At 45.1% G+C, this 23,562-nt stretch overlaps 1 protein-coding gene across 2 annotated transcripts in view; it reads left to right on the top strand.

The window, feature by feature from the left end:
• Positions 1–10,133: 10,133 nt before the first annotated feature.
• LOC144822978 (L-lactate dehydrogenase A chain) overlaps positions 10,134–23,562 on the top strand; it is a 65,584-nt gene continuing 52,155 nt past the window's right edge. The window contains exons 1-2 of one of the 2 annotated variants that reach the window (XM_078681068.1): positions 10,134–10,335; positions 14,245–14,385. In XM_078681068.1, coding sequence (XP_078537194.1) covers positions 14,257–14,385 — 129 coding nt within the window. In that variant the 5' untranslated portion in view covers positions 10,134–10,335; positions 14,245–14,256. The remainder of the gene's footprint in view (positions 10,336–14,244; positions 14,386–23,562) is intronic. The other variant, XM_078681069.1, reaches the window with a different exon arrangement.

Genomic DNA, 23,562 nt, shown 5'->3' with positions numbered 1-23,562 from the left:
CTGCATGTATGCATGTTGGAGTTATCAAAGCCAGTAGAAAAGAACATGAACAAGTCAAACTTAAAATGTGTAGATCCCTTACCCCCCTCCCTGCCTCCCTGCCCGGTGGAAAAGAAACCCTCCACCTCCCCAACTGAGCAGAGTGCTTAAAGTCCCAATTAACAGTTATAGTTATAGTTCGTGGGGGTGAGACTTCTGCGTCTGCTGCCGAGTCTCTTCTCCGACAAAATCATGCAGTGCCATTTCAGATCAGAATGTCTTACCTCCAAGGGTTGGTAGTCCTATGATCAGTTTCTTACCACTGCTGGCCCCTTTCTGCCGAGGGTAAACGTTTACCTCTCTGGTCGTCATTGTGGCGTCACTGTTCTCTTAACTGGGGGTGTTCTCAGGTGGTCCAGACAGATATATAGTGCCGCCCGGTCAGTGCCTGGATGAGTCCTCTGGTACTGTTGGGATTGAGAAAAAGTGATTAAGGAGGCCCCCTTCGAGTAGTTGTAAGGGACCAGGGGGATTGACTGTAGAAAATCTGGGGTGTCCCGCGTTTACAGGATGACAGGGCCTGTTATCCAATGGGACAATGCTGCATCTATGGGATTTAAGGAAGGTCCGGTATGGATTTGGCAGCCAACCTCCTCTGATATTTAAGGGGCTACTTGCACACAAGGTATCTTAGACTGATAAATAAACCATAGAAACCATGAGGCACTCTTAGAAATATACAAAACAATAAATGAATAAAAAAATTTAAATATATAAAGGGTGACACTCTTATATGCTAATACCAACACACAGTGAAATAGATTCTGGTAGAAAAAATAAAAATTTATTTTCATAATACACGTTAAGGCATGTCATAATGTTAAAAACAATAATAAAACAGTAAGCCCAAAAGTTATACACATGAGATTAAACACTTAAAAACATTTGAGGTACATAACATCAAGAATCGAAGATTCAGGTCGACGCAGCGTTTCGGTTTCTTTTATAAAACACCTTCTTCAGGACCGATTCTAGAAAGTTATATTAAAAAGACATGCAGTTACCCACTGTTTGTTGGTTTTATACTTTTTACACAGTTAAAAAAACATAGAGAAACATTTTTTTATTATTCTTTAACTAAAAAGACACCCTGAGATTGTTCATTTAGAGCATTTTAACTTAACGACATTCTGTTATCATGGTTTACAGCAAGTTTCTTGGGGTCAGAGAGGCTTAGATATTTATGCACTTCTGTGGGCTGCCATCCTAACTGGTATTCACGATGGTTTGTCCAAATCCACACTGCGGACCCTCCCGCCACCTCATTCGCAGAGGACAGTCAAATACGACTGTAATAGGGAATTGACGATCAATAATTAGGACTCGTATATATAATGTCCTAAACTATCCTTTGTGTTAGTATAGTTTGATCTTTTGAGGAGGAACGCATTTATTTAAGTGTTCCAATTCGTACTCCTTACCTTAGAATTTCAGGATTTTTCTGTTAGGTTCCACTTATTTCGATATCAGTTGGAAGTGCTATTTCCGTATCAAATCAAGGAATTTTTTGCCTCCAGTCTTATACGATCTGTTGGCGTTCAATCAGATTCATTCTGGGGTGGGTTTCCTATTGGGTGCAAATAATGAGTGTCATTCTCTGATGTCATTAGTAATGTATGTCGATTAGTAAAAGGTGGTGGTTCACTCTACCTTATTTTGGATGAAAAGGCCTTCCACACTGTGCGAGGGAGCCACCGTTATTTTCTTAGAGGTAGAATTTCTTTAACAGATAAAATTGTTTTGGTAGGTAAGTAGAGAGTTTTTATAGGGAATGCTATCACTTTGTGAATGTTTATTTATGCACCCTGAAACTCACCAATTTGTATAGTTGCACACCGCTGTAGTAGGCTGCACCTTTCTCTGGAGGTACCCAGGCAGTCTTGCGAGTTGTTATTGTATTCCGCTTTTTCTTTTTGTCACCGTGCACTAAAAGTGAATTTTGCACAAGTATATATTAAGACTGTTCCTGATGTTAGGCATTAGCTGCTCTATACTGTGGTGTTGTAATTAGTTAAATTGTTCATGTGCAGTGGTACTTAGTGATGCCTGAGGTATATATCTTTTTTATTTTTATCTCAGGTATTTGTTAACGGTGCGTTTTAATCAAAATTGGACTGATGAACCATCCTTACAGAAACAATCTTAGATTTAGAGTCCAGATACCATTGTAGATTAGTAATGGTTTTACTGGCTCTTGATAAAAATTCGCTAACTTAGTCAGAAATATTGAGCAATAGAGGTGTTTTCTATGTTCACCCTCTCTTTTATTATTCCTATAATCAAGCGCTTGGACAATAGGGATGTTTGATATGTGTGTATTATTATTGCTATATGCTCCTTACGGGGGCCATTCAGTATCAAGACACACGTCGGCACCATGAGTGCAGTCATACCTTTCTAAGTTGATTCGGCCTCCCTGCTCCTCGACACAGCTTCTCCCGCTCTTCGCTTCGTGGTCGAATGCGTTGTGTTTCCGTTCGCATTCGGGCTACCTTTTTATGAGGGCTGTGTAGATTGGTCATTCTCCTACGGGGCACTTAATTGGTTATGTGTTAACCTATCACAGTTAGGTTGTCGGGACAACAAAACGCATGTACTCCTTATGTCAGGGTTTTTGTAAGGATGGTTCATCAGTCCAATTTTGATTAAAACGCACCGTTAACAAATACCTGAGATAAAAATAAAAAAGATATATACCTCAGGCATCACTAAGTACCACTGCACATGAACAATTTAACTAATTACAACACCACAGTATAGAGCAGCTAATGCCTAACATCAGGAACAGTCTTAATATATACTTGTGCAAAATTCACTTTTAGTGCACGGTGACAAAAAGAAAAAGCGGAATACAATAACAACTCGCAAGACTGCCTGGGTACCTCCAGAGAAAGGTGCAGCCTACTACAGCGGTGTGCAACTATACAAATTGGTGAGTTTCAGGGTGCATAAATAAACATTCACAAAGTGATAGCATTCCCTATAAAAACTCTCTACTTACCTACCAAAACAATTTTATCTGTTAAAGAAATTCTACCTCTAAGAAAATAACGGTGGCTCCCTCGCACAGTGTGGAAGGCCTTTTCATCCAAAATAAGGTAGAGTGAACCACCACCTTTTACTAATCGACATACATTACTAATGACATCAGAGAATGACACTCATTATTTGCACCCAATAGGAAACCCACCCCAGAATGAATCTGATTGAACGCCAACAGATCGTATAAGACTGGAGGCAAAAAATTCCTTGATTTGATACGGAAATAGCACTTCCAACTGATATCGAAATAAGTGGAACCTAACAGAAAAATCATGAAATTCTAAGGTAAGGAGTACGAATTGGAACACTTAAATAAATGCGTTCCTCCTCAAAAGATCAAACTATACTAACACAAAGGATAGTTTAGGACATTATATATACGAGTCCTAATTATTGATCGTCAATTCCCTATTACAGTCGTATTTGACTGTCCTCTGCGAATGAGGTGGCGGCAGGGTCCGCAGTGTGGATTTGGACAAACCATCGTGAATACCAGTTAGGATGGCAGCCCACAGAAGTGCATAAATATCTAAGCCTCTCTGACCCCAAGAAACTTGCTGTAAACCATGATAACAGAATGTCGTTAAGTTAAAATGCTCTAAATGAACAATCTCAGGGTGTCTTTTTAGTTAAAGAATAATAAAAAAATGTTTCTCTATGTTTTTTTAACTGTGTAAAAAGTATAAAACCAACAAACAGTGGGTAACTGCATGTCTTTTTAATATAACTTTCTAGAATCAGTCCTGAAGAAGGTGTTTTATAAAAGAAACCGAAACGCTGCGTCGACCTGAATCTTCGATTCTTGATGTTATGTACCTCAAATGTTTTTAAGTGTTTAATCTCATGTGTATAACTTTTGGGCTTACTGTTTTATTATTGTTTTTAACATTATGACATGCCTTAACGTGTATTATGAAAATACATTTTTATTTTTTCTACCAGAATCTATTTCACTGTGTGTTGGTATTAGCATATAAGAGTGTCACCCTTTATATATTTTAATTTTTTTATTCATTTATTGTTTTGTATATTTCTAAGAGTGCCTCATGGTTTCTATGGTTTATTTATCAGTCTAAGATACCTTGTGTGCAAGTAGCCCCTTAAATATCAGAGGAGGTTGGCTGCCAAATCCATACCGGACCTTCCTTAAATCCCATAGATGCAGCATTGTCCCATTGGATAACAGGCCCTGTCATCCTGTAAACGCGGGACACCCCAGATTTTCTACTGTTGGGATTGATCCTTGGTTATTCCGTTTCTTCGGTGATCCGCGGGCTTCCGTTGCCGCTTCCACGCTGCGGGCCGCGATTCCTGGGTCCTTTGGCAGGTCTCCATCCCTCCAGCCATTCACGGGCGTCCCGCGGCGATTCAAAGAACCATGTCTTCCCTTCTGATTCGACGCGCAGTTTTGCTGGGAAAAGCATAGAATATTTGAGTTCACATGCTCTCAGCTCCTTCTTTACGTCCGTGAAACCTCGTCGTTGTTGAGCCACCGCGGCCGTGTAGTCAGGGTAGAAGTTAATTTCTACGTTGTCGATTCGTATCGGCGGGCGTGCGCGGGCTGTTTGTAAAATGGCGTCCCGGTCCCTGACGTTGAATACTCTCATGAGGATGGGACGAGGTGTAGCCCCTGTTTTTGCTTTCCCTCCAGGTACCCTGTGGGCGCGCTCAATGGAGAAAAAGTTCGATAGACCCTTGGGTTGGAGCTGGTTTTTGATTAAATCCTCAACATAGAGGTCCAGGGCATGGCCGCCTTCCGTCTCCGGCACACCAACCAGGCGTATGTTATTGCGTCTTGAGCGGCCTTCCTGGTCGTCCAGTTTTAATTTCAGTGTGGCGTTGTCGTCTTCTAACTGTGAGACTCGCGCTGGAGTTCAGATGTGTCCTTTACCAGTCCGGTGGTCGTCTTTTCTACTTCCCCGAGTCGGTCCGACATCTTTGCGAGGTCCGCCCTTATTAACCTTGTCTGTGTCATTTTGCGTTCCCCCGTGTTGGGGCGGCGAGCGCTGTGGGTCCCCTTTTGTTGTGGTGTGGTCTGGCGGATCTTTTTGGTAGGCAAACTTGTCCAGCTTTGAAGTCTGCTGGCCTCTGGTCCCTCTGCCAGCCATGGCGGGTGTCCCAGTATCTGGGCAGTTGAGAAGAAAGTAGATCGTGCAATGGGTATATAGATTGCCCCCCAGTTGAAGTGGTGTTGAGTTGGGGGTGCGAACGGGGATTCGCCGACTTTGTGCCTCTATGCCCGTAATGGCGGCCTCGCCAAAGTCTCTGTAGCGTTAGAGGCTGCTAAGTGCACTTTCCTTCATGTATTTATTTATTTAGTTACGCCGCTCAGAGAGTTACAGCGCAGTTAGTGCCAATGTGTGTCCCCCATATAGGCTGTGGAGCGCCTCTCCTGCCTCCTGCACCTGTAATGGCGCTCGCCGCCGAGTCCCGTCTGCCCCCTTACTGCGCGCCCGTACTGGCCTGGCGTCCAGCTGCCACCGACGTCCACAACTCTATTAACCCGCCGCCGTTACCGGTGGATCCGCTTGGCGGTAGTGAGGGAAATCTGTGTCAAGTTCGCTCCGACAGCGTGTGAAGCGGCGCCGTCAGATGTACCTTTTAGAGGTCGGCGCCGGTCTCGGTCTCTGGTCCTGGGTCCCGGTGCAGAGTTCCAAGGGAGTCCCCGGCTTTCGGCGCCAAACCAGGCCTCCAATTTATTCACGGTGCAGCTCCACGGTCGTCAGGCGCCCTGGGACTCCAGTCAGTTCCCCGTGCACCGGAGGCGTAGGAGATTTCGATGGTGTCGTACTGCCACTGCAATGTGTCGGATAAGTGAACGAATTACTCTGGAGACGGCTCTTTAGCTACAGAGCTCCGCTATGCTGCTGCCATCTTGGGCGGTAGCTAGCCACGCCATAAATATACATTCTTACAGTGCATGCACATCTCTTAAATGGGGGAAGGAGTCTCTTAAGTATGTGTGAAGTAAGTGTCAACGTTTTGTTTCCTTTCATTGCTGTTGGTCTCTAGCTGTTTGGCTTGAGATGGCTCCCATCCAGGAAGCTACTTCAACAAAAGAAGGGCTGATGGTCAATTAAATTAGGCATTTGTTTTGGGTTCATATGGAAGTTAAAAAAAGAAAGCCCCTCGCCACCTGCAGTTTGCTATTCCAAAAGATTGGAAAGTAGACAACGTGCAAACGCTGCTAAATTATGTCCAGGTGTCGGAATATTACACTAAAACTAATTTAGCATATTTCCTTGTTCAGGCGGATCCCACAAATAGGTGCTGGAACTGGGTTTCCCCGCCGGGTCGAACTGGCCTGTAGGACAGTCAGGCATTGCCGGATGGACTGGTCTGATGGGTCAGTGTGTGGGCTTTTTTTGGCTGCCAGTCAGGCCCGGTTCCAGGAATTTTTATTTGGGTGGGCCAAGGGTGCATTTGGGTGGCCCACTGCGAGCTTGATTTTTTGCATATATGTCTGGGCAGGCCTGCTTCAGGGCCCTCCTTCATTTCTTCTTAGTCTTACGAGACCCAGTAAAACGCACGATTTCCCAAATCTCTTTCTAAATGTGATCACTCTCAAAAAGTGTTTTTCCATGTAATGTCCCTTTGATGGGAAGAGGAGGTTTTCGGAGGTGGGAGTATCAAGCAAGTGACACTTTTCGGGCTCCCTCTGTGCGAGCCTTCAGGGAGAATCCCTCTTCATTACTACCTCTACCTGACCACGGACTCTGGAACGCACTCCCTTACAGACTTGATTATCCACTTCTCCTCTCCAGTGCACCTTATCTCACAAAGGTCCTTGGGTCCCAGCCCCATATCAGGCCCCATCGGGCTCCACTTTCATTTTTCCCAGTAAAACATTAGGAAAATCACCTTCAAATTTAAAACATTGAATATAGCAGTAAATAACCTCTTTCTCCGTAAATACCTTTACTCCCACCTTCCAACAGTGCCCCTCATCTCCCAATGCCCCCCTCTATTGACCTCCTCCTCGGATTCCCTCAAAGCCACATGCCACAAGTGCCCCTCATCTCCCCATAGCCCCTCCCCCTATTGACCTCCTCCTCGGATTCCCTCAATGCCACCCTCCACCAGTGCCCCTCATCTCTCCCTAACTCCCCCCTCCACCCCATGACCTCTTCCTCAGATTTCCTCACTGCCACCCTCCACCCATGCCCCTCATCGTTCCATAGCCCCTCCCGGTACCTCCTCCTCAGATTCCCTCACTGCCACCCTCCAACAGTGCCCCCTATCTTTACGTAGCCCTTCTCTCATATGCATTTAATTTGTCGCGTAGCGCTACTCATATCAGTGTAGTGTGTGTCAGTACTTTACACAACGCACACATTATACAGATGCAATGAATCATACAAGTATGTAAATCAGTCTATAGGGAATGTCCCATAAGCCAATGAGGATTACAAGGTGTATGAATCACATGTCATCCATACTGGTGGGCGGGATATTTTAAGAGGGTTTTGTCTGGGGAAACACAACCTTAGGATTTAAAGAGTATTCCATGGGGGTCAGCTTTACTGATAAAAATGTATATCTGCCCAAACATACTCATTTTAACGACAATAATGAATAATGAAAGACTGAAAACTATATCACAAAACCAAAAAAGCAAAGTTCTAACTATACCATTCGTGTTTGTATGCAGCTCTTTGATGACCGTTCATTGGTTACTGTCCTATGTTAGGATTGTAACTTCTGAACTGCAAGTAACACAAGGATCTCTGTGACAAAGGCAGTAACCCACTGAGCTATCCAGGGCTTTAAGTGGGCCAGGTCTCACTAGGTCTGAACATCGGCAGTTTTTTTAAAGGGGCCTCGAAATGGGTCTCTATCTGGCTCTGTTTTGTGCGCTGGTCACAGGTAGCCCGTTTTTTTCCGAACAGCAGTGACAGCAGTCTGCTGTCACTGCAATCCAAAAAAAAGTGCCAGGGCACAAAACAGAACCCGATAGATACCCGTTTCGAGACAGCAGGCACATCGGTGTACCCTGCTCACACTACTCACAAGTGGAATGTTACGGCATGACGTCATGCCAGGTGAGCGTAGTAGGGGAAGGGAAATCCTTTAAAAAGAGTCATTTTCTCTCTGGATTTCCCTTCTCTTTTTGAAACTCAGGAGCAGCAACATTGTCACCAGGGCTTTAAGTGGAAGCTTTTGCAATTATATACAAGCCATAGTTGCTGTTGTTTATCTTATGCAACTAACAACCATTGACAAAGCCAATAGTCCTGACTTCTAGGTATGATGTTACTTGTTGTATCAAATACCTGGATGCAATGACAGAAAGAGCAAAATACAAGTCGGGCCGCACACAGCTAAACACAGATTTTTAATGTACTATCTGTAAGCCACGTCCTCAATTACATTGGCCACGTCCCTTTGAGAGACCCTCAGTTTTTTCATCCCACTCAAAGCCCTGGAGCTATCCACATAAAATACAGTTCATCTGCATTTGAAAGCTACTAACGGACAAATGATTGCTCTGCAGCAGGATCATTAATCACCAGCCTTATCTGGGCATTTTGTATCGTCTTATTGTTGTCCTGCATTGGCCATGATAATGATAAAAACTGTTTAAATGAAGCACACACTGCAGGGGTCAGGAAAGGTGAATAGGAATAAACAAGAAACTTCTTTTCTCCTGCGCTGCATATAAAAATAAATATCAACGCAGAAGAACAGTAAGCAAAGGTTACCAAAGGTTACCCTTCTCAAAGAAAGGATTTGTCGCCTTTCGCCATGCAGAGATGAAGGGGTGAAAAAATAACCAAAGCCTTGTTAACATATACATGGTCTTTAATGACCTGTGAAGTACTCGGGTGCGGCTGCCATCATCTCTAAAACTGTCTGTGTGTGTGTGCGCCCCTCGGCCGGGCTGACACACGCAACGGGGGAGGGTTAAAGCAGTAAAGATCCCAAAGACGCCGGCTTTCAAGCAGGGCCGGACTGAGAACCAAAACCGGCCCTGGCAAAGTGCTCGGCCGGCCCCCTGGGGGTGCGACCAAGCTCTTTGCCGGGGCCGGTGTTCAGCAGATTTTGTTACAGGGCCGATTTTGCAGCTATGATGCAAAAACGGCCCTGTCACAAAAACGGCCCCCGGGGCCCAAAACCGGCCCCCACCCTTGCGGCGCACCGGGGGATTGCCCGGTGCCCGCAACTGCCAGTCCGGGCCTGCTTTCAAGCCCTCACTGGAGGGCCAAGGATGCAGTTTGGGTGGGCCAGGCTCATGTTTGGGTGGGCCTGGCCCACCCGCTAGAACCGGGCCTGCTGCCAGTGCGCCTGTTTTATGGGCTGTGGTGCCGGATTTTAGTGTTAATTTCTCAGATATAAAAACTAACTTCTCCTGCACCATGCTAAAATCCATGCAGTCTCCCATATCTTGCAAAAAACGTACACAGCCACTTTTTTTTTTTTAGCTATATGAATCACTAATGGGGCCTCTTTTGTTTTGGTGCCCGGGACTATCTTCTGTCCCAGTTCGACCCTGCTCACCAAGGTTCCCCCTACTTTCCAGCCCTGAGTGTAGGAGTATATTTCAGGATTAGGATTAAAAATAAGGTGATATAGTAGTGTGTGGTTAAAATCAATTTTATTCATAGCAGTTTCGTTATGTTAAGTTAATGGTAATGAAATTACCCTGAAATAACCAGCCCTGGCCCTGAATTCAACCTAGGGACTTCTCAACTACAGTTTTCTGCTAACCCAGCAAATTGTCTCTCTCTTAGATTACTCAATTTTCCTAAAAAGACAACTCTATGGCGCCCACTCGCGGAGAGAAAGGCACAGCTTCCATCTAGCTCTTTATGCAGAGAATGAAACAGCTCTACCACGCGTGCAGAAATTAAACTGCTGTCTTCCAGCGAGCGCTCTGCTACTCACAAGCAGCCTGCTGCTGAATTCCGGTGTTCACAAAAAGCTCTAAAACGAGATACAAAGACATCTCCCAGTCCTTGCCAAAAACAGCTCGGGCGGCCGAACAGCTTCCGGCCTTATCATAAATTAAATGAGCCTCAGGTGCGAGGGCGGAGGCCGCCCGACAGTCACTTCCCACTCCTGGGTTCTCCCAGCTCGCAGTGAGACATGGCCGCCAGCACGTCCGCTTCGCATGAAAACGAGGCGTGACAGCAGCGCCAGTGACGTAGCTGGGGGTTGCTCCTATGTATACCCACCGAGCCCTGGCCGTGGTGCAGCACTGCAGCAGGACACGGAGAAGCAGCGGTGTTTCCAGGAGGTACAAGCACAGCACAGGTGAGCAGGCACTTCGAGCTGCTGGCGGAGCGGGTGAACGGAGAGCTGCCTGGTCTTAGATACTGCTGGCACCGTGACCTCGCAGACATTAGAATGTCGCAGCGGGTATGCATGCTAAGGGACGGGGAGGTGTCTGGTTTTTGATACTCTGTGGCACCGTCACCTCGCAGACATCAACCTGTAGAATGTCAGGCAAGCTGTCAGTAATGACACTATGCAGTGGGGGCTGTCACCATTCGAATCGGGGAACCAGAAAATATTTTTTTTACATGTACCTATATGTTCCTTTTTGTTTGTTTCAACCTTTCTTGTAACTAAAATGTCCATGCTCTAATAACTGTCTAACCTTTGTAAAGCTGTAACCTGCAATTTATTGTCTGATACCCATGTAAAGCGCTCTGATATCTCCGGGTCTAGCAAGCGCTATATAAAACCTTTCAAATAAATACTCTTTATACAGTCCACCACACCTTCAATTATAGGAGGGCTCCTTAGTGACTATCTCTGAGGTGCAGATAATGGTGTCACCCCGAGTCGGAGATGGATTCTGTTCCTTCGGGCACCATTTTATCGATGGCCGCTGTTGCACGGCCCCCTCTCTGAAATGGATTATATTCTAATGTATGTCTGTCTGTCCGTCAGATGGCCTCGGTGCGTCGTTCCATTTTGAGCACGCCCGTTATTCCCCCCCCCCCCCCTGAAGAAACAACAGGTAAATGACCCAGCATGGCTTGTCACGCATTCCTCTGCCCACCCTCCCACAGAGAACACAGCCCCCATCTTCTTCCCCAGCCGGAGATGAGTCACGCTGCCCCAGTCCCGGGAGGATGATGCAGCCTTCATCATTTCCGTTTAGTGACCTTCAAGCTCTCCAGGAGGGTGAGCCGTGCACGCACGCCCCCCGGCCGACCTTCACAGCCCATCAGCAGCAGTGAGCGCCTCCGTCCCTTTTAAAGCTGGCGTGTGCTCGGATTATTTGAAGGCAGTGCTGTGAATTACACATTCTAAAACATTTTGATCACGTGCCAGCGTGGAATGAAAATGCATGCATAAACATTTATATTTCACAGATACATCGATTGTTGCTAAACATTGCTTTTATATAATGGCTGTACTGCACAGGATGTATACTGTAATATTTAAATGTGCTACTAAGGCACATATTTTTTAAAGTCCTTTCTGCTGCAGGTTCACATTCGAGCCCAAAGTAGTTTCTTTGCTGCAGAACGTCCTTTTGGGTTGAATTAATTTGATCAGCCGCGGCCCGTGCAGGTAAGAGTGGTGGAGCAGTAGGGCCGGGTGAGGGCGGGATTTCCACGGACGATGACGAGGGAGAATTAATTATTTATTTAATTTTCCCTCGTCATCGTCTATCGAAATCACCCCTCACCCGGCCCTACTGCCGCACCGCTCCTACCTGCACGGGCCGCGGCTGCATTTTATATACATTTTGGTCCTGCAGTGCATGCATAATTGTGTCTACACGCAAAAATAAACCATTTGCGATATTTGGTACCATTTATATATTTTCTCACTGGTCAATTAATTCAGACGCTCATGTACGGTAGGCGTCAGTGCAGAATTACCAGTTACAGGTGCACACTGTTACACGAGAACTCCATGTCACTGGAGGACCACTTTTACACTCGAGAGAGTTTTTTTCCTTCTATTTATTATGATCAAATATGTTAGTCTCATTGGTTCAATCAAAGAAAGCCAGGACCACAATTCCGAGACTACTGATTTCTGTAATAATACCCTGCAGAGGGAAATGTGATGGCCCAGAAACATGGAACACTCTGGTAACTCTACCAGTGAAATTCACGTAATATTACATATGCCCCTTTGGCTTGAGGCTACAAGCAATCACACACACCTCATTGAACTAAAGTTTCTGAGCATTGTGAAGAAGGGGTATACATCTGAAGTGTCTCACCCACACCTTAACCCCAGTGAGGAATATGTATGCTATGAAGTGGTGTTCCCAGTACACCTTTAAGATGAATTAATACTTCATGGCCATAAGTCATGGGAAATATCTGTCATGTTATTGCCAACTGTAATAAAAATGTCTTTTACAAAGGCGCTCACACGCCTCAGCAGCAAATGTCTTGAAGGAGACTAAACAGAAATTAAAGCATTGTGGAAGAGCGTGAGCGCCCACTTCTAAATTATAACCTAGAAAGGGCTTCCGCTGGCACGTATTACCCTGACTTTCATTCCCAGATGTAAAGCAACAGACAATGTAAACAAAGATGGGGACCCTGCCCTAAGGTATTCCCGGACATTTGAAGTTTTATATGCGTATTTCATTTCACATTGTTTGTTACTTGTATAATGCATATGTCAATACCGTGAATTTTAGAGCTTTGCTAAGATGATGGTGTAAATGTAGAGGTGTACTTAGTGGACACCTCTGAATGAAACATTGCCACACAAATGAGAACACCATGGCCATTTGGCTGGCCGGTGCCAGAACATCATGTTTCCAGCCTGTGTTTCTTTTTACAAATCATTCTCTTACAGTCATTACAAATTACTGTTAAAGATTCAATGAAAGTAAACCAAGACCACAGCGCTCTAAATGCACGAGGCTCCAAGAATGCATTAGGCGTCACCCTATGACCATGTGGAATGAAAGGGCAGCCCTAAAGGAAGGCCACAAAAATTAGGGTAATCTGGAAGAGAAAATGCGGCCATTTTATGTTTGTGCAGGGAGGGGGTAGCAACAAGATAATAACCCTGAAATCAGAAAGGAGGGAGTAAAGCTCACAGTGTATACACTTTTCAGCTTCCCCAAATACACCTCCAGGGGTAAGGAAGGAGTGAAGTCTGAATGCTGCTGTAAGTGACCTTCCTGTCACCGATGACCTTTCAGTAAATACCACGGGCTGCTAGAGGGGTCTGTAGTGCCGGAGTGCAGCTGCCTTTTAAACCTCAAAGTCACAGGGGCACGGGAGTGAGAGCAGTCCAAGTCAGACTTTTAGCATTTATTTCTTCAACCACTGTTTCACTTGAGCTCTGTGTTAAGGAAAAGTAAAAAACTCGAGCAAGGAAATGGAAGATCTCCATAGATCACCTGTTTTTAAATGATCATTTCTAGATTTGTATCGTTGGCTTTATTTTTAAGTAGGCCGACAATCCGCTCTTTGAACTTCGATGTCTCGCTGAGCACCTTTCTCTATTTCCTTTGCCCTGACTAGAGAACTCTTACAAATCCCAATGCCTGCTCTACCTTTGATTCTATCTAAATTGAAAAAAGTGGATCAGCCTAATACCAAATTTAAGTATTGTCTGCCTTGTTTTCTGATTTGGAATTCATTTATCCTCTACGGGCTATTTAACTTTCTAGAATGACTCCAATATTATTGAATGTAATATTTCACTTATGTACAAAAACAGTAAACCCAAGCTTACCCTGGAGCAGGGAATTGAATTCTTATAGCCGGATAGCGTGGTCTACAGGACTACCACATGGTTCGAAGAAGTAATGTAAAGGAGAAGCAGATTTCTTTGTCTTATCAAGACACTTTTTGCTGTGAACTGCCCCTTTTGAGGCAATGTTATGCCACGTTGCCACTCAAAAAGTACTCCCCCCCCCCCCCCCCACTTTAAGAGTTATGACACCTAGTCACGCTTTTCTTAAAAAACGATTTAGAGAAAAATATTACAGTAAGGGTTGCATCACTGCTGCATGGAACTTGGATCATTACGAAAGCACCAATTGCTCTAATAAAAGTAGTTGTGCAATCACAATCTCTTCTGCTTTAGCAGTGCCTTCTATTACCCCATAAACCATTAGAACTAGAAATCTTGGATGCGGAACCCAAAATGCTAAACCTGCTGTGTGCTAACGCTTAAATGTTGAGAAACTGTCTGAATTTACCTTTCTCCCCCCCTCTTCAACAGCAGCAGAACAACATGGCATCTGTCAAGGAGCAGCTGGTCCACAATGTGGTAAAGGAAGAACATGATGCCGCTCATAACAAGATCACAGTGGTTGGCGTTGGCGCCGTCGGCATGGCCTGTGCCATCAGCATCCTCATGAAGGTATGGCGAAGTGTTAATGAAATAATATAGATGGAATGATCATGCATACAACACATGCCACAAACTGAATCCTTCCATGGTGGTTCATTTGCTGCTAAAAGGAGCTTTGCTGCTGGATTAACTTGCAGTTGAGTAGAACGAGTTTAAGTATGCTTCTATCCAGATTGGATCCACTTGGGAGCTGTGCTGATGAATACTGGTTGTGAGTTGCATCTTCACCTTGAGTCCACCTTTAAGACTCCCCATAAGGGAGTTTGGTATCGCCATAGTCAATTCTCGGGAATGGCAGTATGTGAGTCCCTTTTCTAAAGCCGGCCATTGAACCAAGTTGTAGCTCCCCCTGTAGGAAGAGATTATAAGAGCTGGGCCCAGCCGTGAGGCATACCTGCCACTTGGATATTCATTTCCGGTGCAAACTAAAGCAGTTTGGCTATGCCACAGCCTAAATAACCCGGTATCTGTAAAGCGCAAACTAATCACCCGTAAGCGTCTCAAGATGCTGGGGGCCGTCGGGTAGATTAAGTGAGTTATTGCCCAGAGTCACATGGTGCTGAGCTGATCTGTGTCTGGTGCTGGGGATCGAACCGTGAGCCCGGTGCTCTGGGGTCAGCCGCCCTGGCCTGCTGCGCCACACCTCTCCCCTCATACATGCCAGTCTGACAAAAAAGCGGTTGGCTTTTTCAGGTGTCAAAATTGGCAGTTATCACAGTGAGGATGTCACTGAAATTACGTTGTGTGATCTTTGCTTCTTTGACGTTACTACAAAAGCAGGCTCACCCATCTATCTCCTCCGCTACTGCCATTTAAATTCTTCTTCCCTTATCCTCCGATCTATGCTTCCCGTCCTCCTCTCCATTATGATTGTCTTCTGCGTCTACCTTCTCCCCACCCCTAACACACTCTTGCCTCGTTCTCCTCTACAATCATCCCTCTTATTTTCCCATTATCCTCTTCCCGTGTGAATACCCTTCATCAGCTCCTCTTGTCCATTGTCTCCTCTTCTCTCCCTCTATGGTTACCCTTGTCTTCCAGTCACTTCTCTTGTTGCCTATTCTCTACTTTTCCACATCGTTTTCAAGCAGTGTGCGTCTGTGAGTGCACAGAGAGTAGTGTATCTGTGAGTGCAGGTTGAGTAGTGTGTCTGTGTGAATGGAGAGTGAGTGCCTCTGAGTCCAGAGAGAGTTGTAAGTCTTTCAGAGTTCATTTTACCTTCTAAAAAAAAATGGCAGCAAAGTTTCTTGAACGTTATGCTGAAAATGCATTGCATGCATACATTTTCCCCAAAAAATTCTTGCGGGGGGGTGGATGGGGATAGCTCGCTCACACTTTATATTCAACCCAAAGGTTTCTGCCACACCACTTTTAAAATGCACCAGCCTCCACTAGCCGCAACTGTGACAGAGGTAATGCTTGGATCAACAGAAACAGATGGGTCCATTCTGTAAAGAAAATTAAATATGCATTCTTGACCTTGACCTCCCCTCACTATCTTCTTCTCTCTTGAATTCTTCACCTAACTTGGGGGGCTTATCTTCTTCATTGCAAGCCACTGCCATCGATACCTGGCTCACCGGAGGTTGCGATTTAGTAGCTCCTCTGCGTCGGATCTCAACCAAAAGACCTAAGGAGTCTAATCGATGGTTCAGCGAAGACTTAAAGGATAAAAAGCTGACCCTCCGGCGAGCTGAGAGGCAATGGAGAAGGAACTATTGTCCCCTATTGAAAACCCAGTACCTTTCACTATTACAGGATTATAAAAAAGCTATCCTAGGAGCCAAAACGGCCTATTTTTCATTAAAAATCCTGGCGGCAGAGAATAAATCTAGGGAGATTTTTACCATCGTACATGATTTAGCCTTCTCTGAGAGGACTACCCCCAAACTTCCTCCTACCCAGCCCTTATGTGACTCACTGAATTATTATTTTCTGGACAAAATCACCAATATTAAGATTAATATCCCTCTCCCTTCTTCTACTTTTATTGATCCCTGTCCTCCCAGAGTCACCTGTCCTCAACCCCCCCCCTCACTGAAGAAGCCTTCTTGGAAATTCTTCCTAAAGTAAAGTCAGGCTCCCTGGCCGATATCTGCCCAGCCCGCATTCTTCAACAGATCTATTCTGTTTGCACTCAGCCCCCGATTACTTTTCTTAATAGCTCCCTTGCGCAAGGGGTTGTGATTCCAGCTTTTAAAGCGGCTACAATAGTGCCTATCCTGAAGAAGCCAGGCGCAGATCCATCTGCCCCAGTCAATTATCGCCCCATCTCCCTGTTGCCTTACTTGGGCAAAGTGCTCGAGCGCCACGTTGCTTCGATACTCAGTGCCCACGTGGAAGCAGCGGGGGGCCTGGCGTCCTTTCAAGCGGGCTTCCGGCCTAGGCACTCTGAGTCCGTAGTGGTGTCGGTCCTGGACAACCTCAGGGAGGGCATGGACAATAACAAACACCAGGCCCTGGTGCTCCTCGATCTCTCCGCCGCTTTTGATACGGTGGACCATTCCATCCTGCTCTCACGTATCAGAGCGGCGGGAATCGGGGGCACAGCCCTGGTTTGGCTATCGTCCTTCCTGAGGGATCGCACCCAGGCTGTTAGGTTGGGGGATTTCACGGCAACTCCACTTAAGATTACTTGCGATGTTCCCCAGGGCTCCTCTCTTTCCCCTCTTTTGTTTAATCTTTATATCTATCCTCTGATTTTCGCACTTCAGCAGCTGGAGGTCACCGTATACAATTATGCGGATGACCTCCAGCTTGTCTTTAACCTTTCTTCTTCTCCCCATTCTAATTCCAACTTTCAGACTATTATGATTTTCATCAGCGACTGGATGAGCCACAACCATCTGAAGTTGAACCCGGACAAAACCGAGTTGGTTCTCACTGGTGGCTCTTCCAGTCCCTGGAACTCTTCGTTCTGGCCTTTTTCTTTGGGTTCCCCTCCCACCCCTTCCCTTACAGTCAAGACTTTAGGCATCAAAATGAACAATCACCTCACCCTTCACTCACAAATTAGTTCTGTTGTTTCTTCTTGTTTCTTTTCTCTTCGTACTATTCGCACAGTTTCCCGCTTTTTTTCCCCTCTGGCACTTAAATTGATTATGTCTGCCTTAGTGATCTCCCGGCTGGATTATGCCAATGCCCTATACAACGGCATCCCAGCCTACAGCTTACGTAAGCTCCAGCTGGTGCAAAACCAGGCAGCCCGGCTAGTGTACGGCCTCCCCCGATCCCACCACTCAACTCCGCTATTGAAGGCGCTCCACTGGTTGCCTGTCAGGGAACGTTCCCTTTTTAAAACTGGCTGCATGGCGTTTCAGGCACGCCAGGGAACAGCCCCTGCCTTTATCATCTCCTTGATAAAGGAATATGTCCCTGCTAGAGAGCTTCGCTCTTCCTCTCAATCCCTGTTACAGGTACCACGCTATAAGCGGAAGAAGTGGGGAGGGGCCAATTTTTCTTTTTTGGCACCCACCTTCTGGAATTCCCTCCCCGACCACCTGCGGTCGACCGAACACTACTCCCTCTTCCGGAAAGGCTTGAAAACTTTTTTGTTTAATCAGGCCTTCCCGCATTAACTCACTCTACGCTTGCTCCTGCCTACTCGCTCCTGTTTACTGTGCCTCTAAAGCGCCAAGAAACCGTCTGGTGAACGCTGCGCTCTACAAATATTTTAAATTCAAATTCATTCTTTGCAGCTAGCACAGTGGGTTATAGTGGGCTTCAGGAATGCCTCGTCCAGGCCACCAACCAGACACCCTGCCTCCCCATGAACTGGCTCACCTGTTTTAAAGTTTGAATGGTGCTAGCCGGATAGTGCTGCCTGTAAATTAAATGCTACTAGTGGGCATGATTGTGCCATCCACTTAAATAGCTAACTTTAATATGTCTCAGGCCGGCCATTGCAGCCTGTGTGTGCAGTTTTTATACTGCCATTTCGACCTAGCAAAATAAACTCTTAGCTAGGCCCAAACCTTCCTTTTTTAATACATATACGTCAAGGGTAGGCCCTGGACAGCTCATAGGACAGGGTGCAGTATATTTAAAAAGTTGGACATGCAATTTTAAGTTTTACATGTCCTGGTAGAGAAAAAACTGAAATTTGTTTTTCACTACTGCAAGGCTTACCGCTCCCATAGAAAAATATTGGAGTTGCTTTATAACATTGAATATGCTGTAATTTCCAAATGGGAACATGTACCCAGTTCATGTTTGGTGTCTTTTGGAATTTTAATAAAATCCTTTCATGGTAAAGTCCAATCTTAAATTACAATTTTGAAACTGCAGCGTTTAGAAAGTTCACATTTCCCTGTCCTTGCCATTTAGTGCCTTTAGGTTGTCTCTGGTTCACATAACTGGGTCTAGCTGAAAGGTGGGCTTTGTGTTTTCTTCCTAGACAGCAATGCACAATAGAGACCTTAGGTGTGCCTTGATGGGCCATCACTGACAGGATGGGAGGGCGGAGCTGGGCACAGCCCTACTTGAATAGTCTTTATCTGGCAAGCCTCCACACAAAGGGCTGCATACTCCCTGTAGTTACTCTGGAACCACAACAAGGAAGGCAGGATGCATGGGGACTTCTGGGGAAATCCCCAGAAGGTTCTCCCACTTTAAAGGCAGAGCTGGGTATAAAAATTGGACCTCTGACACCAACTCTAAAGTACAGTTCTGGACCTCTTGATACTATGTCAGGAAGAAGGACTGTTATGAGGCCGAAAGGATTGCCACTCTGCTAGACTGTTCTTCTGAAGAACTGCTGCCCTCTTGCCCGGGTGAGAAGGACTGGACCTGCATCTGTTGAACCCAGGATCCCAAGGGCTAGTTGACTGGCCTCCTGACTAGAGTCTCAGAGGAAGAAGGCTCCAACAACCTTAAACCCAGCCCCTGGAATCTGCCATCTGTGAGTCTACCCTGCCAAGTGGTGCCACCCTTGTCTTGGACTCTTGGAAGTAGGCTTAAAGTGCTCTGCCAGCCTCTGGATCTAGTGGAACTGATGCAGTCTCCGCTGCTGTATGGCGCAACCCAAAGCAGAACCGACACATCACCGCTCCTGTGTGGATCGGTTCCGTCACGAAGATCTGCATCGCAGCTTGTTACCTCATCGGAACCACATCTGCGCAACGCATCTTCAGGCAGACCCTCGCATCCCTCATTGATGCAAGACTGATAACGAGGATGGACTCTGCATCGCAGCTTTATAGCTCCTCAGAACTGACGCATTGCCCCATCTGCGCAACACCTCCTTAACACCAGACTTCGCATCACAAGATCTTGTTGACGGCAGGACCTGACATCTCAGCCACGTTGCATCTTGGAACCGAGGCATCAGTTCGATTAAAAGCACATCAGCCTAACTGGGTCCTTTAGCTGCCCCGTACTCTTTCGTGGTCAGCCTGATCTTGTGACTATGTCCCGATCCTGTGTGACCAGATCTCCACATTTGTCACTTTGTGCTTGTTGGCACTGTTTTCGCTAAAATCTCCGGTTCTACTGATTGGATTTTTGTTGTTTTAGTCTCGTTTTATTTAGTAAAATGTATTTTATTTTTCTAAATAGGTGTGTGATTTTTCTTGTGTGGTGTTTTCACTTTCTTACTGTTTGAAGTGCTGCTTAAATACTTTACACATTTCCTCTAAATTAAGTCTGACTGCTCTGTGCCAAGTTGCCTAGCTACCAGAGGGTTAAGTACAGGTTAATTTGGAGTTTGCTTACGCCTCAACCTGACCAGGATTGTGGTTGCTGCTTGAATAGGGGTTCACCCCCCTTAACTAGTTACTCAATTTTTCACATTTCTTTCATGAATGTTGTTCAGTGGCCTCTCACTATCTACTGTTTATGTATCTATTTTGTGATCTCTTTAATACCAACATAATCCATATAACTAAGGTTGGATCACAGTATAAAAAACACAACTAGGACGGTCTGAGAAAGGTAAATACATGTACAGTGCCAGGCAGCCGCGGTCCGTCCAGGTAACATCGTTGGGGCTGGGTTGGGGGGGGATTTCGAGGGACGATGCAGAGAGAAAATTTATTTGTTTTAATTTAAATTTCCCTCCGCATCGTCCCTCGAAATCCCGCCCCCCCAAATCCCCCCCCAACCTGGCACCACCGCTGTTAACTGCACGGACTGCGGCTGGTGCCAGGTTCTTGCTTGCCTTGCTGGCACAGGCCATCACATGTTAATCAGTCACATAACTTAGAGATAAAAAAGGAAAGCACTTGTGCTTTGTGGTGGGTTAGCCTAGTCTGGATGTTTTAATAAACCGAGCAAGCACTTTCGATCCTTCAGTCGGACATAAAAAATAAGCAAAAATATTTTCCTACTGATTGCTGAAATGCTCTTGTATTCTGTTTCATAATCGCTCTTCATCAGGTTAGGATTGGGATACAAAATAGACCGGGGCACCACCAATATAAAAGAATATTTGAAAGCTAAAAAAGATGCCCATATTTACAAATTTGGGCAGTACGGAACTTGTAAAGACACGCTGCGTAAGTGTTAGACAAGGAATGGGAGACTGCATGAATTAGAGCTTGCTGCAGGCAATGCTTGTTTTAATATCCGTCAAATCAGCAGTAAAAACCGGGCTGCAGACCATCAAACAGGCCCACAAAAAGAAAAAAATACCGACAGTGTAGTAGATTACACAGTGGATGGAGTTACATTAAAAGCATGCATTTATAATCCTCATTGTCTCACTGTTGACCTCCTTGAACCCACCAACCGGACCAGTCAGTAGTCCCCTAATATACAGAATGCTGTCATGATGCAGTTTCATTGTACAACCTGTAATACCTTCCACTTGGACCCCACCATTTCCCCAAACTTGTGTGGGCAACCTTACCTTCTCAGCCTCCATTAGGTGGTTAATACCATGCATCATCTTACCCTACATGCCACAGCTCCCTGCTTTCTTACGATATCTATGTACTTAGTCATCAACCCTGGGAACACTAGGTCTATTTAACCCTGGCCAGGTCCACATCATTCTGGATGCCCAAAAGCAGAACCTGTGGAGTGAGTAGGAGCATCACATTTATAATTTCATAGGGTTCATCGTCCACCTCTTTCAAAGAAAACTTTATGATCCCACAGCTCTGTATGTTATGTAAAAGGGTACCTTGCACTGCACCTCACCCATTCTAGCATCTCCCACCAAATCTTTTTTTCAAACTGTCTACTTCTCTTACAATAGGCAACATGCAGTGTTTTCACTTGGACTTGTTGCATTACAGTGTATATTGCCAGCTTTCTGGGGTGCATTATTGTGGCTTCCTAGTGAGTGTCTTCGAGGGGGGCCCTTGCCTTCTTTCCACTTTCGTTTTATGCTGTTGCAGGTTATCGGGCATCTTATGGATGGGGCTGGTATACACGGCCAACACTAGACAGTGGGCGCTGTTCTGTGGTAGAGCGGGCCAGTCTTATCAAACATGATGCTAATGTGAGCTTTAGTTGGAAGTATTTGAAGCTCTAAGATTTTAATACTATCTGGCCCTTCTACATCTCATACCCACCATATTTCAAAAAGATACCAACTTCCAAAATCCTTTGACTCTTATCTTTTCCTTCATCATGGTGCCCCCACCACACAACCAGTGTTTCTTTTATTATTGTGTTTCTCCACCCGGGTTATTCTGCCCCCCTTCACAATGCTTTTTAATGTTCACTCTGAACGAATCCCATCCATAGCGAGTCGGTCCAGTTGTATGGAGGATTCTTTACCTGGGGCATACTCCCAGACATTTAAAACGGGGATCTGAGAAGCCCAGTAATACAGATGTAAATTGGGAAGACCTATATGTCAATTGTAGGTAATTATGTTAACAGCCAACAGCATTATATGCATCCTACAACAGGAACTGTTGGTTCCGTTTCCGAAAGCAAACCTCCACAGTTAAGAAATAGGATCTAGCTTTTCTTATGTGTCAGCTTGCCGTGCCTCGTCACGAGTGACACCGATAGATTTCAGCCAAATAAGGTTGATTCTGATGAGGTGGATCACTCAGAAGCAACTGATGGATATTAAAATAGTAGTCATTTTTCCAAAGGGTAGTGCAAGATAGGAAGGTTTATCTTCTCTGTCAATGAATAATGATCAGTAGTTCTTTATGGTGGTTTGACCTCACCCGAAGCACTGTTTACCATTACATAAACTGTTCTAATGGCATTGAGGGACGATAAGGTAAGATCTGGCAAAGCCTTGCAGCCTTATGCAATAGAAGGATGGACTATAAACGTGCGATAAATGTAGGCTGCAATACTAGTGGGAGAGATGGTGAGCCTTTTTAAGTACTGTTAAGAATACTTGAAAAACATGTGGGAAAGTTAATTATTAGGCAGAGAGTTTAGATGGAAGTAGCTCTTTATTTTAATGCTTTTTTTAATCCCTATACCACAATACTTTTGTGTGACATTGAGAAATACACACATTTTTAAGACAACCTCTCCACCTACCTGCAGTGCTTGGAAAACCTAGCCCTACCTGGCCATTTTTTGTTGTATTTAAAAAAAAAAAAATTAGATTGTGAGTTGATTGATCAAAGGGTAAATCACGAAGCTAGCTTATTATGGAATTTCCAAATGGCACAGTTGCAATAAATTGTGTATAGTCTCTTAATTTCAGGACCGTTTTATTGAGAACCGTGATAATCACCACTTTAAAACCAGCATCGGCAAAGGCAATAGGTCTTGCCTTAATAATGTGAATGCTGTGCTGTTGACTTTACCAGTGTATGTCTGTAAAGATTTGCTAAAAAAATAAAAGTAAATTAGGGGTGGGGGATGGAGGACATTTCAAAATGCTGAAAGAAAAGCAAACCCATTTTATGGTATCTCAAAACTGTAATTGAAATCAGCGGTTTTAATCCTTGTAAATGGCATAGCTTATTTTTCAAATACGTTTCGCTTGGGAAACTGAACAGAATTAAAAAAGAATAAGGAAATGTCGGCATGTAAAGGGAAACTCTTGTCAAGGCCTAATTTACTTTCTTCAGGACTCAACTGTTTGGTCTTCTGAAGAAGCCAAGGAGGCAGATTTATGGCCTCCAAGAGGTGTTATGCCAAGTACACCTTCCACCTCCAACACCACCTAATGAGTACGGCAGGTGGCTCTTCCTGCAGCACCATAAAAGCCTTTGTATACACAAGTTTGTGCTTTAATGCAATATGTGGAATGAAGGAGGT

This window comes from Lissotriton helveticus, chromosome 3_1, assembly GCF_964261635.1.
Source record: "Lissotriton helveticus chromosome 3_1, aLisHel1.1, whole genome shotgun sequence".
In the NCBI taxonomy this organism is placed as follows: domain Eukaryota; kingdom Metazoa; phylum Chordata; class Amphibia; order Caudata; family Salamandridae; genus Lissotriton; species Lissotriton helveticus.
Note: the sequence above shows the minus strand (reverse complement) of the source record. Positions and strands in the feature narration are given on the sequence as shown.